The 16,573-nt window shown below is 45.1% G+C and overlaps 1 protein-coding gene across 1 annotated transcript; it reads right to left on the bottom strand.

Annotated features, from left to right (window-relative positions):
• Positions 1-32: 32 nt before the first annotated feature.
• LOC147080294 (uncharacterized) lies at positions 33-16,342 on the bottom strand. The gene is made up of 6 exons (XM_085981218.1): positions 16,222-16,342; positions 15,739-15,831; positions 14,059-14,102; positions 13,048-13,160; positions 7,478-7,753; positions 33-1,202 (listed from the first exon to the last, which is right to left on the bottom strand). Exons 2-6 carry the CDS (start codon positions 15,817-15,819, stop codon positions 877-879), a joined length of 840 nt encoding a protein of 279 aa, XP_085837344.1. The 5' UTR covers positions 15,820-15,831; positions 16,222-16,342; the 3' UTR covers positions 33-876.
• Positions 16,343-16,573: the final 231 nt, after the last annotated feature.

Here is a 16,573-nt window from a genome sequence, read left to right as displayed (position 1 = left end):
GGTTGAAGCTGTTTCGAAACCTGTTGGTACGAGACCGTATGCTTCGGTATCTCTTACCGGACGGGAGCAGGGCGAAGAGGTTGTGGCTGGGGTGACTCGCGTCTTTAATGATTCTCAGGGCCTTCCCCCGGCACCTCTCGGGGTAGATATCCTGCACAGCAGGTAGTTTAATTCCTATAGTGTGTTGTGCAGCTTTCACTACCATCTGTAGAGCCTTGCGGTCTGTGGCGGTGCAGTTGCCATACCAGGTAGTGATGCAGCCAGACAGGATACTCTCGATGGTGCACCGGTAGAAGTTGGTGAGAATCTGGGGGGCCATTCCAAATTTTTGGACAGGCGTATGTAAAGTTAATGCAAATGAGAGAAACATGGCCTCTGCTGTGTTTCACGCCATTTGTACACTTCAGGTGCTGGACTCAGAGGCCTCCTGTTAGGCCCTGCCATCCAGAATTGCAAGACTCACAGAGGGGGCTTCTGAGCAAATATAGAAAAGGGGCTTGCTCAAATGCTGTCAGAGTGTAGCTGGTATGTGTCCCATCAACCAGAGAAGGGAAATTTGCCCATAGGCTGCTTGCGTGTCATCTCTTTCTTCTGCTGCGGAAAATCCCCGAGGCTTGCCAAAAGAATTCTTTGCCCCAAACTGTCGCTGCTCCCCGGTGGAGATCAGGCAGCCTGCCTCACATATGTAAATGATGCTGGGCCAGAAATATGGCTAGGGTCAGGGGGCATCTCGGGAGCTGATGGAATTCCTGCCCCACTGGAGGTGCTCTCCAATCAAAGGGGTGGGGAATGGCAGAAAGTCTAGGCCATCCTGTTAGACATTTTGAAAACTGAAGATTAATTGCATCGATCTGAATAAACTTGTTGAAACTGTGATCATGTCCCCGACTTACTGAATTTCACAAACTCTCGGTCAAACTCTTCAAATAAAGGCTTCAGTTTGGGAATCTGGTCTTGTTCTTCAGCCAGGACAAACACTAGCTCTCCCATCTGCCAAAGCTCTTTATGGGTGGTCATTTGTTCCATCAGAGCATCTGGCCTTTGGTCGGACGGGGTTGCAGTTAGCATCTTTAATTCCTCTTTACTTATAGCTTTCCTTGACAGCAGCTTTTTAGCGATGACATTGAGATGTTCCATTTCATAAAGAATTTGAATGATAGCTTTCTTATAGCTATATAGGAAGCACAAGCTACACTGGTCACCTAAAAAAAAACATGAAAAAAAACAATGTTTGTACACAAATAAGGAGCCTAAGGAAACCTCATTCAGACATAAAAAGTCAGAGTAGAGTTTTAGGCCGGAATTTTCTACACTTGCGACAGGTCGGCGTGGCGGGTCGCGACCCTGTTCCCGATTCCATGCCGCTCCTCAGGGCGACTTTGCGTTCATGGGGCCTATTAAGGCCGCCCTGCGCGTTACCCAGCCCTATTAAATGGTGCGGGTCTGATGACGTCAGTTTAATGGAACCATGACCACATTGCATTTGAAGGTTCATCTAGGAGTGTGCAGGCAGCACACAGCACAATTGGACTGCTGGAAAGAGTGCCAAATATAACTGCACTGAGACAGAGGGCTGCACCCAGGCTCTCCGATGACTCCCTCCACATGCTTGTGGAGTCAGAGCACGCAGGGAGGTCCTTTTCCCTTCTAATGGGCGAAAGAGACCACCCCAGGAGACCAAAAGAGCCTGGCTCCAAATAGCCGAGGAGGTCAACAGCAGGGATGTTATCAGGATGGGTGCAGTGCCGGAAACATTTCAATGATCTCATTAGATCAGGAAAGGTGAGTGCAAAGCCACACTCAACTTCATCCTGCTCCACCCATCCCCATCGTTCTGCCTTCCCAACCCTGCCCCTGCACATCATTACTCACACCAACATACCTTGCATGTCCACCCATCCCTCTCTCTCTACATTATCACATCCCCATCTGACTAACCTTCCCTCACACTCACCCTCATCCTAACGCAATCATACCAACTAACAACACACAAGGAGGCCACTTGGTTTTGGCGCCCCACTCCATCATAGTCTCCCTCTAAAGATGTAACCCATCCATTCCGTACACTCATTCCATCACTCTCACTCAACCTTCTCCTCTTTCCCTCCTTTCAGGAAAAGAGACCCCACAATAAGAGGGAGAGGGAGTGAACGCCATCATTGGCAACCCTAACATCAGCAGAGGAGGCTGCCTTGGAAGTCTCTGGCGTCACCGGGCAGCTGGAGGTGGGAGACAGAGAGATAGGGACATCTCAGCAACCTGGTGACAGAATTACATCTCATACATGGCATATAGCAGTCACTCATTTGGGGATTGATGTCAGCAGCCACTGAATGTTCATCGTAATGGTATCTGTACCCATTCTTCATATGACATATCTAACTCATCTCTTTACTCTTGCATAGGTCCATCAAGAGTCCCCACCACCATCCAGGAGGAAGACGACTACTCAGAGGAGCCTCCAGCCCGAGGGTGCACCGTCACCAGACATAAGCGCACCCAGCACCAGCGCAGATACGCACACCTCGGTGGGTGCCACGAGATAGAGTAGTGTTGTCATCTGGTGTATCACAACTCACAAGTGAGCAACAGCAGATGATGGAGACAGGGACAGCAGTGGAGACTCCTCGCTGGAGGGCACAGGATGCTCCCAGCTCCACTCAGCTGCATGCAGGGCCATTCAAAAAGAGGGCATTCCTGGAGGTGGGGCAAGAAGTGCAGGAGGCTTTGACAGGTTTTGCGAGCGCAATGTCCGCAAATGAGCAGAGAATGGAGGAGTCCATCTCCAACATGAGCACCACCGTGTCGCAGGCGATGGTGACCGTAGGCTCTTCCATGGATAGGATGGTCACCTGCATGGAGCAGCTAATGCGCCACTCACAGGAGCACATGGTCTCCATGGAGAACAGATGGCTATCTGTGGAGAACAGATGGCTATCTACAGAGAACAGATGGTAGACGCTCATAGACCTGCTCTCTAGGACGGATGTCTATGTAGACTTGGATCCTTATGGCCCCACTGCTGTGCAGCAAGGGCTGCTTTGTCCTGGAAGGTATCGAGCTTCTTGAGTGTTGTTGGAGCTGCACTCATCCAGGAAAGTGGAGAGTATTCCATCACACTCCTTACTTGTGCCTTGTAGATGGTGGAAAGGCTTTGGGGAGTGAGGTGAGGCACTCGCCGCAGAATACCTAGTCTCTGACCTGCTTTTGTTGCCACAGTATTTATGTGGCTGGTCCAGTTAAGTTTCTGGTCAATGGTGACCCCCCAGGGTGTTGATGGTGGGGGATTCAGCAATGTTAATGCCGTTGAATGTCATGGGGCGATGGTTAGACTCTCGCTTGTTGGAGATAGTTATTGCCTGGCTCTTGTGTGGCATGAATGTTAACCGCCACTTGTCAGTCCAAGCCTGAATGTCGTCCAGATCTTGCTGCATGCGGGCATGGACTGCTTCATTATCTGAGGAGTTGCGAATGGCACTGAACACTGTGCAGTTATCAGCGAACATCCCCATTTTTCACCTTATGATGGAGGGAAGGTCATTGATGAAGCAGCGGTAGATGGTTGGGCCTAGGACACTGCCCTGAGGAACTCCTGCAGCGATGTCCTGGGGCTATGATGATAGACCACCAACCACCACAACCATCTTCCTTTGTGCTAGGTATGACTCCAGCCAGTGGAGAGTTTTCCCCCCCCCGCCCCCCGATTCCCATTGACTTCAGTTTTACTAGGGCTCCTTGCTGCCACACTCAGTCAAATGCTGCTTTGATGTCAAGGGCAGTCACTCTCACCTCACCTCTGGAATTCAGCTCCTTTGTCCATGTTTGGACCAAGGCTGTAATGAGGTCTGGAGCCGAGTGGTCCTGGCAGAACCCAAACTGGGCATCAGTGAGCAAGTTATTAATGAGTAATTGCCAGTTGATAGCACTGTCGACAACACCTTCCATCACTTTGCTGATGATTGAGAGTAGACAGATGGGGTGGTAATTGGCCGGATTGGATTTGTCCTGCTTTTGTGGACAGGACAAACCTGGCAGTTTTCCACATTGTCGGATAGATGCCAGTGTTGTAGCTGTACTGGAACAGCTTGGCTAGAGGCCCGGCTAGTTCTGGAGCACAAGTCTTCAGCATGACAGCCGGGATGTTATTGGGGCCCACAGCCTTTGCTGTATCCAGTGCACTCAGCCGTTTCTTGATATCACGTGGAGTGAATCGAATTGGCTGAAGACTGGCTTCTGTGATGGTGGGGACCTCAGGAGGAGGCCGATATGGATCATCCACTCGGCACTTCTTGCTGAAGATGGTTGCAAACATTTCAGCCTTGTCTTTTGCACTCACATGCTGGGCGCCACCATCATTGAGGATGGGGATATTCATGGAGTCTCCTCCTCCCGTTAGTTGTTTAATGGTCCACTACCATTCATGACTGGATGTGACAGGACTGCAGAGTTTTGATCTAATCCGTTGATTGTGGGATCGCTTAGCCCTGTCTATTGCATGCTGCTTCCGCATTTTAGCATGCATATAGTCCTGTGTTGCAGCTTCCCCATATTTAGGTACACCTGGTGCTGCTCCTGGCATGCTCTTCTACACGCCTTATTGAACCAGGGTTGGTCCCCTGGCTTGATGGTAATAGTAGAGTGGTAATAGTATATGCCAGGCCATGAGGTTACAGATTGTGGTGGAATACAATTCTGCTGCTGCTGCTGACCCACAGTGCCTCATGTATGCCCAGTTTTGAGCTGCTAGATCTGTTCTGAATCTATTCCATTTAGCACGGTGGTAGTGCCACACAACACGATGGAGGATGTCCTCAGTGCAAAGACAGGACTTTGTCTCCACAAGGACTGTGTGGTGGTCACTTCTACAAATGCTGTCATGGACAGATGCATCTGCGACAGGTAAACTGGTGAGGACGAGGTCAAGTAGGTTCTTCCCTCATGTTGGTTTTCTCACCACCTGTCAAAGGCCCAGACTGGCAGCTATGTCCTTCAGGACTTGGCCAGCTCGGTCAGTGGTGGTGCTACCAAGCCATTCTTGGTGATGGACACTGAAGTCTCCCACCCAGAGTACATTCTGTGCCCTTGCTACTCTCAGTGCTTCTTCCAAGTGGTGTTCAACATGGAGGAGTACTGATTCATCAGCTGAGGGAGGTAAATAGGTGGTAATCAGCAGGAGGTTTCCTTGCCCATGCTTGACTTGAAGCCATGAGACTTCAGGGCTCCCAGGGCTACTCCTTCCTGACTGTATACCACTGTACTGCCACCCCTGGTGGGTCTATCCTGCAGGACATACCCAGGGATGGTGATTGAGGAGTTTGGGACATTGGCTGAAAGGTATGATTCTGTGAGTATGATTATGTCAGGCTGTTGCTTGACTAGTCTGTGGGACAGCTCTCCCAATTTTGGCACAAGTCCCCAGATGTTGGTGAGGAGGACTTTGCAGGATCGACTGGGCTGGGTGTGCCGTTGCAGTGTCCGTAACCGATGTCGAGTGGTCCGTCCGTTTTTAATCTTATTATTGTGTTTCGTAGCGGTGGCATAGTGGTTAGCACTGTTGCCTCACAGCGCCAGGGACCCGGGTTCAAATCCGGCCTCGGGTGACTGTCTGTATGGAGTTTGTACATTCTCCCAGTGTTTGCGTGGGTTTCCTCCGGGTGCTCCGGTTTCCTCCCACAGTCCAAAGATGTGCGGGTTAGGTTGATTGGCCATGATAAAAATTGGCCCTTAGTGTTAGGGGGGATTAAATATGTGGGGTTACAGGGATAGGGCTTGGGTGGGATGGCTGTCGGTGTAGGGACCGGGTGCTAGGGTTTGGATGATCAGCCATGATCTCGTTGAATGGCGGAGCAGGCTCGAAGGGCCGAATGGCCTACTCCTGCTCCTTGTCTCTATGTTTACAACTGAGGTGGCTTGCTAGGCCATTTCACAGGGCAGTTAAGAGTCAACCACATTGCTGTGGGTCTGGAGTCACATATAGGCCAGACCAGGTAAGGATGACAGATTTCCTTCCCTAAAGGACATTAGTGAGCCAGATGGATTTTTACGATAATCTGATAGTTTCATGGTCAGCTGATACTAGCTTTTTATTCCAGATTTATTTAATTAACTGAATTTAAATTCCCCAGCTGCTGTGGTGGAATTTGAACTCTTGTCTCTGGATCATTAGTCCAGGCCTCTGGATTACTGGACCAGTAACATTACCACTATGCTACCGTTCCCGACCTGTGTGATGCATCTGTGGGCGGCTGACTGCGAGATGCCGCAAATGTCTGGTGCAGATCCCTGGAAGGAGCCTGAGGTGAAGAAGTGGAGGGTGCTGGTGACTTTGCTGGATGAGGTGATAGGTTCTAACAATGAGGTGACGCTGGATGGCAACTTTGCTGGAAACACTTGCAGTCTCTAGAAATCTAAATCTGTGCTGGCAATGCAGTCAACAACAGCTTCTGCCTGAGGAAGGTGATCAGCTGTGAGGTGGGAGTTTTTATTGTACTTTCCATGCTGTGCACTAATCGGCTGGATCAATGGCCACTCAACTTCTGCCTCAGGTTCACAGACGTGGTTCCCGAGCTGCGTGATTCCCGTGGTCATCCAGGGAAATTTGAAAGGTAGGGTTAAAAAGACGCTTGAAGGTCTGACAACTACCTGATAATGATTTAAATGAGCTCGCCCGCCTCTGCCGTTCGGGTCGCTGCCGCGCTGGCAAACGTGCCCGAGGGAAAGGCGCGTGGGCGCGGGATGACGGCAGGTTCCTGATCCGCTGCAAGATGTTTCAAATTTCCCACCTGACCTACCTCCAATCACATCCGTACAGACCCCAGAAAATTCTGGCCTTAGACTCTGGTGGTTCCATTATAAAACTATTCAGCAATGTTATGATCTTTTTAAAATTTGAATAACGTGCCAGTGTCTTAGAAAACTAAATGGGCCAGTATAGGTAGCACCACTATTATCAAAATACAAGTACAGACGCAGACAGGACTTAACCAGTGGTGATGGGAACATGCATATCGGGAAAAATTAAGGAGTGAAGCTGAAAAAAATTCTTAAATATACTTAACTCTTACAGCAGAAAAACAACAATCTCAGAATAGGTTATATTAAGATTATCACTGATTGCAGGGGAACAAAAGCTGGGAAAATAAAATTCTACAGTTAGTAACAATACTGTGCTTAGTGGTGATGGTGTTGTAGAGTTAAAGACTGCTCTGAAACCAGATTTTAAATAAACATGACTTTGTGACAGATGAAAGAGATGTACAGATGCACAAGATGGATGAGGAATCACGAGTTTGCAGAAGCCAAGCAGTGGGAGGCAAAAAGTCTTGAACACTTCACCCAGTTTGAAGCCTAGTCCTAAAAAGGATTCATTTACATCAAACTTGTCATTCAAATTAAAATGATGATTTCCATTTACATCTATGAAGGTCTTTGCAGTATGGTCAGCTCAGCACGGGGAAAATTAAAACTCAAATCTTACCCAGTTCCAAGATGAATGTCATCCATTCCGTTAGTTCTGGGTGATTAGAAAGATCCTCATTTTTAAGTAGAATTAAGAATTGGCGCATCTTAAAATTGCAGTTCCACTCCAAAACATGGTCTAGAAACAGTTCTGCAGTAATTTCACTGCTCTCCTTCACAAATGCTTCTTTCAAGTCACAACTGATCATCAGTTCAGTCATTTTTCCAATTTCAGTGATTGCATTTTCGATCAGCTTTCTGTTCAGAGTGATCTCGCGGAACAGGCGACACTTATCTGTTAGAAACAACAGAATTTCATTGGAGCCTATGTGTAATAAGTATATTATGCCCACTACGTGTACTATATTGGTGTTCCAAACTGATGCATCATACTGCAGCAGCATATAGGTTGATTTGGAGATTACCACACAGCACATCTTTATGGTCTTTTTAGATAATGATAAACAACTTTAATACCCTGTGATTTTCTGTTATTATTGAAGTAGCACATCTCAAAGGGTGGCAACGCTCTTTGAAAAGTCACAATCCCACTTTGCATGCACAGATGCACATCTACATGATGTAAATCAGTAGATGGAAATTAGCAAGTCCTACTCAACTTTACTTTAATTCAGTAACATTGCGTATATTACGTACTGAACAAAGATTTCCCTGGTAATTCCTAAAAAACATTTTCTTATAATGACATCAGCACTAAGGTCATGGGGACAATAACTGCTGATACAAAAACAACTAAATAGACAAACTACCCCCCTCCGCAAACCAAGGAAAATTGAAACTATACCCATTTATAAAACAAAGATTTTTTTAAAAATCTAGATTATATAATAGATGCCTGGAAGCAATGACAAGGGAACAATGAAAATTGAGGCCGAGACCTTAAAAGCAATGTTACTGCAGGTTACAAGGGTCATGTTTAAATTACTCCCTAGTTATTATGTGGTATATAGGGTGGCATACAGGATTTATATTTATTCTTATAGAATGCAGGTGGTTAATAGCCTATTGTTTTGGTGGTTATGAGAGTACGTGAAGTAAAAAGGGAAATCCCCAATAAACTTAGTGACTTGGAGCATATGTAATGTTTGAATCTCTCGATATTAGACAAGCTAAAGAACTAACCTTTGTACACTGATTCATTGGGGGCGATTTTCCCAGTCCCAAGGAGGCGGGACAGTTGGCAAAATGGCAAAAACTGAGGGCGGGTTCGGAACCCGCCTCTGCGCAATTTTGCCGGAGGTGGGTTTGATGGGTGCAATTCGGTTCCACCTCCATCAGTCGGGAGCGGTAGTTAAGACCCTTAAATAGTAGTTAAGGGCCTCTATAATCCTATTTTGACAGGCCTTCATTATTTTACCACATTTTCAGCGTGTTGCACGACCCTCCTAAACCACGCCAGCTAATCCTGGCGTGTTGACAAGTGGGTGGCCTCCTCACAGCTGCAGCTCCACCATTAAAATGGAGCTTTCATCAGGGAGCAGGTGCAGGTGGTAGAACTTTTGTTCCACAGGTCTTTCAGCACTTTTAGCAGGCCTACCGAAGTCGGAGGTGCTGCAGCTTCTATCTGTCAACTGTGGGACCTCCTTGGAAGACCCTCTCCCCACTTAGACTGAGCGCTTCCCCAACGGAGGTATCTGCCAGCAGCATGGGAACCATTTATTTCCTTTCACCATGGACCTCAGTTTCGGATGAGGAGCAGCCACGGCAGCAGCAGAACCAGGCAGCTCAGCAGCAACAGCGCCAAGCTCCTGCTCACCCACCTGATGCTGCACAGGGCAGAAGGCGCCAGCGCATGGAAGCATGTCGTGCAAGGAATGCATTCATCCTGGCCAGATTTGCATAGGTTGCCCATTGTGGCACATGTGCTTGGCTCCTTAACACATGGAAGACAATGGACATGACTCTCTGGCCTCCTTTCAATCTGACCACCAACCTGACCATGCTAAGTGTCGTGGAGCTGCCTAAGCTGAAATAACAGATGCCATCATGCCAACAGTTTGCCATCACCTAATTTTAATACATTTCCACAGGGATGGGATTTCATCAATAAACAGAAACAATCACCCGATCTGCACACAGATCTGGAGGTTATATCCCTTGCCAGCTGGATCCACACAGTCTTGGTTTCTTTGGGAGGCCTCTTCCTCCCAGATGAGGGGAAGAGCCTCCCTGCTAGCTCTCGCCCCCCTCAACCAGCATACCTAGCGCCTCATTCGAGAACCTCGGGGAGGCCCTTGCCTTGTAGCTGGCCATTCTTCAAGGAGATAACAGATTGGAGGTGGTGCAGCATCGACCAAAAACCAGTGGAATGAGCCAAGGCAGCAAGCAGCCCTTAAATGAAGCTGGATAAGTGACGTCAGCAAAGGCGAGTTTCAGTCCCAAAACACTAATTGGCCCAGGGGAACCCACACTTCTGAAATCAACTGGCCAATTAGGGGGGGGGGGGGGGGGGGAAAAAATTCGCAAATTTTTCCCACCTCTCAGTGGAGGCGGGTTTGGAATCCACCCAAACCGAAACCCGCCTCCATTGGGAAAATCGTGCCCCTGGTATCAAATAAATTTTCTAAAGCACAAGACAAAAAATGTGATGAACCCACTCTGGGCCATCGCAGGATTTCTGCATCAAAATAAAATTATGACAAAATTATCCTTTAATTATGCTGTGAATTAAGAGCTGCTAGCCAGGAAGGGCAGCTTAGAGATGAAGCATGCAGCACGAGTATACACGCTTGATCTGCATTGCTGATCTCTGAAACCAAACTACTTTGGTAATCAAAAGGGAAATATATCCTGTGGCGGACAAATAAAGACTGGAGAGTCTCACATGCACCCCTTTAAGCCTGATGCAAACAGCATTGGTGGTCACCTGCCTCCTCAGCTGCAATGACTGGTCCACGGAAAGTATGAAATGAAACTCTTTATGCAAAAAAGATTCCATTATGGCTTTATACTATTCAAAATATAAAGATCAAATCTCCCCTTTCGCCACACATTAGGGGCTCATTTCTATTCACAGAACCGCAAATTTCCCATCGGAGGCGGGAGAGCTGCTTTCCGGGTTCCAGTCACGCACCTGGCTGCAGACGCTCTGTAAACGGGATTTTCCCTTGATTAGCCTTGTTAAGCCCGCCCTTGCGCTTCCTGCGTGCGGATGCCTCCAATTGGAAAAATCTGGCTCCGTAGGTCCCGAGGCTTGCGATCCTGGGCCTCTCCTGGTGCGCGCGCACGCAGAGGCCCAGGTCTCCCAGGGGTGCAGGCGGTTCGCAAGCGTCCCTGGGATCACGTGGGCCATGGGGAACCAATCAAAGAAGGGAATCCCCCAATCACACTTTTGACAGGTCTCCACACACAGATCTGTCAAAAGTATGAATGGGGATCACATTTAAAAACAGTTAAACATTAAATAAAGTTTTTTTTCAAATCACCTATTTAAAATTAGTTAAAATTACATTAAATTAAATATTTTAAACAAAAATGTAACTTTTGAAAAAAATAATTAATGTTTTTTAGCAGGGCTAAAAATAAACTTACCTTTTTTAAAAGTATTTTTTAAATTATAAATGAGTGAAAAAAAATATTTTTTTACTTTTTTAAACTCTTATGCTGGTAAAAGCAGGCCTTACGCATGCTTTTACCAGGCGTAAGATTTTTAAAGGTTTTCAGTAGCGGTCAAGATGATTCTTGACAGATCAGAAGTGCAGGTTTTCAGCGCATGCGCTTTGCATGCCTAAACCTGGAACTTGCGAGGCCCCTACGGGCGCGTACACACCTTGTATGCACTCGTGGGGGTCAGAAAATCCAGCTCATAATGTTTTACAAAACTAACATTTTTAAAATTGTTAGCCATTTCTGTGTCCATACATTGACAGTTCAGAGTTATACACAGTCCCAAGGTGTCCAAACAACTGAGATCCATGCTACATTTCTAGCGCACTGAACAAAATAGCTAATTATTTTAGTTGATAAATATCACAAGCACTTTATAACTGCCATCTGAAATAAAGATTATACCCTTCAAAATATTCCCCAATATATTTAGAACTTGTGTTTCAATCTTGCTTAATATTTAGCCTGCGTATTATAATCAGTGATACTATTATAATCCAGTCAACATAATCAGAAAAAAAACTTGTCATACTTGTGAAGCAAAACACGCAGCAAAATTTGGTAACTTGTACAAGCAACAGAAATTATTAACTCTAGCTACAAAATCTAAAATTAAATGTTGAATAACAGCTTGCATTTATACTGCTCCTTTAACGTTGAAAAATATCCCAAAGTGCATCAGGGGTGTCATTAAAAAAGGTCACTTTTACTGATATGAAAGAGAGAGACTGCAACAGCCGACCTAACATGGGACTTGCATGTTGAGGGTTATCAGGGTTTAGGCATACATAACTCACAAGAACAGCAGCTCATTCAGGTTACAACATTTGAATGTTTTTTAATAGTCAGTTCAATACATTCATTTAATTTTGTACAAAAGTTGATACTTGCTTGAATCAAAACGGCCATCATTGTATTGCAATTATCATAATTTCAATGTCCTTGTGTAATCAGTTATGGAATTGGTAGCAACATTTGCAATTTAAATTAGCAAGGACAAGGACTGCTCTGTGACCAGGTATCTACACTAGATACATATGGGCTTTCTATCATTTACATGCACACACGAGGCTTCACATGGGAGGAATTTTAGTTTACGCAAACTGTTCTAACAGCATTACTAATATCATGTGGTGGGTGGGTGGGGGAAGTTTCCAAAGTTCAGTGAAGAAAAACAAATTACAGTACTTTCCGCAAACTGCTAATTCATTAAAATAAAACTAGTATTATTCCACGTGGCCAATGTGATCTCCTGATCTGGTTTCGATCACCTCAGGGGGTTGGAGAGGAATTTTCTGATTCTTTTCCCTCATTGGCCCTGGGTTTTTTTTTGCCTCTCCCAGAAGATTACATGGTTGCTGTGGGGGATAAGAAATGTCTAGTCATTATGCTCCTGGAATCATGGATGTGGGGCCAGACTTGCTTGACCAGCTGGTCTTTTCCTGCCCATTGTTTTCATATGTTCCAGGAGGACAAAACAACTGTAGGCTCCTTTTTTCTCCCCAACAACCCCTCTCCTAACCCATTCCACCATCTCAACAACAACTTCCGTTTATATAGCTCCTTTAACATAGGAAAACGTCTCACGGCACTTCACAGGAGCATAATCAGACAAAAATTAAAACAGAGCCAAAAGAGATATTAGGAGGGGTGACTAAAAGGGTGATCAAAGAGGTAGGTTTTAAGAAGGATCTTAAATGGGGGAGAGCTAGGTTTAGGGAGAGAATTCCAGAGCTTAGGGCTTAGACGGCTGAAGGTACAGCCATCAATCACGGGGCTAAGAGACTGAGGGATGAACAAGGCCAGAGATGGAGGAACACAGAATTCTCGGAGGGTTCTAAGGTTGGAGAAGGTTTTAGAGATAAGGAGGGGTGGGGCCGTGAAGGGATTTAAAAACAAGGCTAAGAATTGGAAAGAAACACCAGCCATGACTAAAATGATTAATCTCAAAAGCAGCCAAACCTGTTGGCCAAGATGGATGTGTTCCATTCTCTTCCTTTCCCATCTCAGTATCCTTCTGTTCATTACATTTATTGGATTCCTCCAGGGCACCTGCTGTCTTTGGTTCATTTTTTCTGTAAAAGGATAAGAAAATATAAGCTCAAAATGAGACCCGATTTTTCTTTTGTAAAATGAGTTGAACAGGTTTCTAAAATTCAGTTCTAAGCTTGTAATCGAAATGAGATACTGTTTTGAAGATTATGCACTTCTGAACCTTCCACTGTCACATGAGTTGCAAATCCTTTATGACCATGTTATACCATATAAAGTTCTATATCTGCTGTAAATCAGTAGGGCAAAAGTGTGCACGGGGGGGGGGTGCGGGGAGGTAAAACATCGACAAGGGCATTGGAAAATCTGTAGGGCATGAAGCATGCAGGTAGTTCAAATGTTTGTTTCATTTTTGAGTCTTTTCTACCCTTCTCACTCTAGATTATTTTGGCTCTCCCATCTTAGATCATACTCATGGGCAAATCCCAACTCCCCAGATCTTGAAAAGTGTCTATCCTAGGCTTGAGATCAAGGTAAGCTTTTGAAAAACTGCTATCTGGTAGGCAAAGTACGCGGCGAAGTGATTCAAATGCCCCAAGGACAACAAAAAAACTGAACAAAAACCCATCTACAGAGAAATCACTGCATTTTTGTATTAACTGTTTTCATTTACCAAAATGCAATAAATGAGCTGGCAACCACCACAAAAGCAACCAACCAACCAAAATTATCATTTTTTTTCCCAATCAAACGGCTTTGAGGTACCATGTTTTTCATTCTGACGAAAGGTCATCGACATGAAATGTTAACTCGGTTTCTCTCTTCACAGATACTGCCTGACCTGCTGAGTATTTCCAACCGTTTCTGTTTTTAATCCTAATTTTCCTAATGTTCGAGCCGTTTTCTTGTATGTGAAGCACCTTGGGACGTTTATGATACTAAGCATGATACAAATGCAGTTTATTCTTTTAAAACACTTACACAGCTGTAAGTTGACGTGGCAGACCAGGAACCTTCACTTCAAACTGTAAGAAAAATGTTTAGCAAGTGAAAAACAGATAGGAGACAAAACACTAACTGCAACCATTACCACAACCACTTAGCATTATATAGCATTTCACTTAAAGGAAATGCCTCAAAAAACACTTTACAAGGGAAAGACAAGCTCACAGAAAGAAAGGGAATGAGTGGGAGTGGGAATATCAAATAGGTTTGTAGTGACAACTGCCTTGCAGTTTGGGAGAGATTTCCAGAGAGCAAGATTCATAGTAACTGAAAGATCAATAGAAGGTCAAAGGAAGCAGAGAAATTAATTTTAATCTAGTCAGAGAAACGGAATGTTCGCTAGAGAACAACGCTAAGAATGGGTGGAGGAAGATTATGAAGGGATTTGAAGAGAAAAATGAGGATCATGAAATTGATTCACCAGGTCACAGAGCTTTGCAAGGACAAGTAGTGATAGGTGTGTGGGACTCTGCGGGAGAGGATTCGGATCCAAGAGCTCTGCTTCAGCAGGAGTTTTTGAAGGATTAAGACAGGGAGGAGGGCATGTGAGAAATCAAATCGCGAGGAGATAAAAGCGAGAATTAAGATACGACATTGGTGGGGAGAGGTAGGGGCATAAGCAGGCAGTGTGTCAGAGGTGGAATAGTGTGGTTTTGGTAACAGACCAGATGTGGGATTTAAAAAAAACTCAGTTCAGGGTTGAACAGAGCTCCAACATTGTGTACCACTGGATTCAGCCTGAGCATGCAGCCAGGGAGGTTGGCGACAGTCATAGCGAGAGTCACGTAGCTTCTGGCTTCAGTTTTGCTACTTTTGAACTAAAGGAAATTTCAACTCATCCAGGATTTCATGTTGGACAAAGTGTCATTATGCATAACAACAGCCTTGGAATCAGTGGTGGCAGAAAGGTAAAGTTGGTGTTCTTGGCATGCATGTGTAAGCTCCCCTGTGCTTGTGGATGAGATCACCAAGGGATAGTACGTAAATTATGACTAGGAGGAGGCCACAGAAAGAGTCCTGGAACATGCTGGATGCGACCATGCAGATACAGGGGAAGAAACCATTAGAGAAAATGTAATGACACACAGGAATGAAACTAGAGGAGAGTGTCAAGAAGGTGGATCAAAGAAAAGGAGGTGTTGAAGGCAGCAGAGAGGTCAAGAATGATGGGAAAGCCAAGCGAGCCATGGTCCTGTCCTTGCTGCCTGAGTAGGTAGGGAGTGTGTGTCAGTTCCTTCAACATTTCATATCAAGTGATGTTTAATAGAGTAACCCTTAAAAAGCACACAACCCTAGGAAATCTCCCTAGCACTGGGCAATACAGACTGCCTAAATAATGCAGATCACAAAGGCTCAAAATAGATGCCAAAGATTGAACTCAGACTTGAACCACAGTCGATGCCAGGAGATCAAACACAAAACCTGGCAGGAACCAGAAGTGGACTGAATTCCAGCTATAACATTGGCTTTAGTTTGAATCTGAACTTGCAGCAAAATTCACCTGACTGTGGAAGAGGAAGAGGAACCCACATCCCTTGTGTACAGACACAAAACGTAAAGTTAGGCATCCGAGCAGAAAGGGCAATGTTCTAAGCTCACTGATGCTACACTGCCCTTTTACAATCTAACATATAGAACAGTTTTGCAGGTTCTTACCTCTGTCTGTGTGCTTCCTGAAGCATTGTGAATCACAAATTTTATGATAAGGCCTTGACAATCACCGTTTATACATTTCATTGAACAGAAATTCTGAAATATATAAAAATGAATTTAAGTTATTTGCATATAAAGAATATCAAAGCAAATGTAAAATAAAATTTGATCGGCCTTGCCACCAGCAACTGTATCTGGACTACAGGAGCCGAGTTTGCTCCAATGGTGGGGAGTATGAGATTTTTTTTTTTTTTTTAATTTATTCAAGGGATGTGGGCATCGCTGGCAAGGCCAGCATTTATTGCCCATCCCTAATTGCCGTTGAGAAGGTGGTGGTGAGCCGTCTTCTTGAACTGCTGCAGTCCGTGTGGTGAAGGTACTCCCACAGTGCTGTTAGGGAGGGAGTTTCCTGCCCACATCCTTTTAACAGCAGATAAGGAAACTTAAAAGGTGTAGAGTCAAATTATTAACTTGAATATTTCTTACCTGATTAGTTTGCCCATGATATCGAGAGTCCTTTAACTTTTTCCAGCATGTAGTATGATATTCTATCAAACAAGTATTATCACAGCCAAGCTCCACATGGCCCTGAAATGAAACAAGATTACTTATGTAGATGCGGCAAATTTCAAAGATTTAAAAGAACAGTTTCTTGCTGTATTTGGGGAGGAATGCGGGGAAAGAGAGGAAGAAGAAATTGAATTTTCAGAAACCTTTTGATAAAGTTCAGTAGCCACATTATTGTTTCAGAAAAATAGTGTCATAGTACAACTGGAAAATAGGGCAATGGTCTGGGAGTTTGTTAAAATTTCATAAACAGAGGGTGGTTATCAACAGG

The sequence above is a fragment of the Somniosus microcephalus genome, unplaced genomic scaffold (assembly GCF_052327205.1).
Source record: "Somniosus microcephalus isolate GS21.2 unplaced genomic scaffold, FLI_Smic_1.0 scaffold1766, whole genome shotgun sequence".
Lineage (NCBI taxonomy): Eukaryota > Metazoa > Chordata > Chondrichthyes > Squaliformes > Somniosidae > Somniosus > Somniosus microcephalus.
Note: the sequence above shows the minus strand (reverse complement) of the source record. Positions and strands in the feature narration are given on the sequence as shown.

Coding starts and splice junctions, on each gene's coding strand:
- LOC147080294 (XM_085981218.1), bottom strand. CDS start 15,819: ATGAAATGTATAAACGGTGATTGTCAAGGCCTTATCATAAAATTTGTG. Junction 13,161..14,058: donor CCACGTCAACTTACAGCTGT/GTAAGTGTTTTA, acceptor ATCCTTTTACAG/AAAAAATGAACCAAAGACAG. Junction 7,754..13,047: donor ACATCCATCTTGGCCAACAG/GTTTGGCTGCTT, acceptor TGTTTCTAACAG/ATAAGTGTCGCCTGTTCCGC.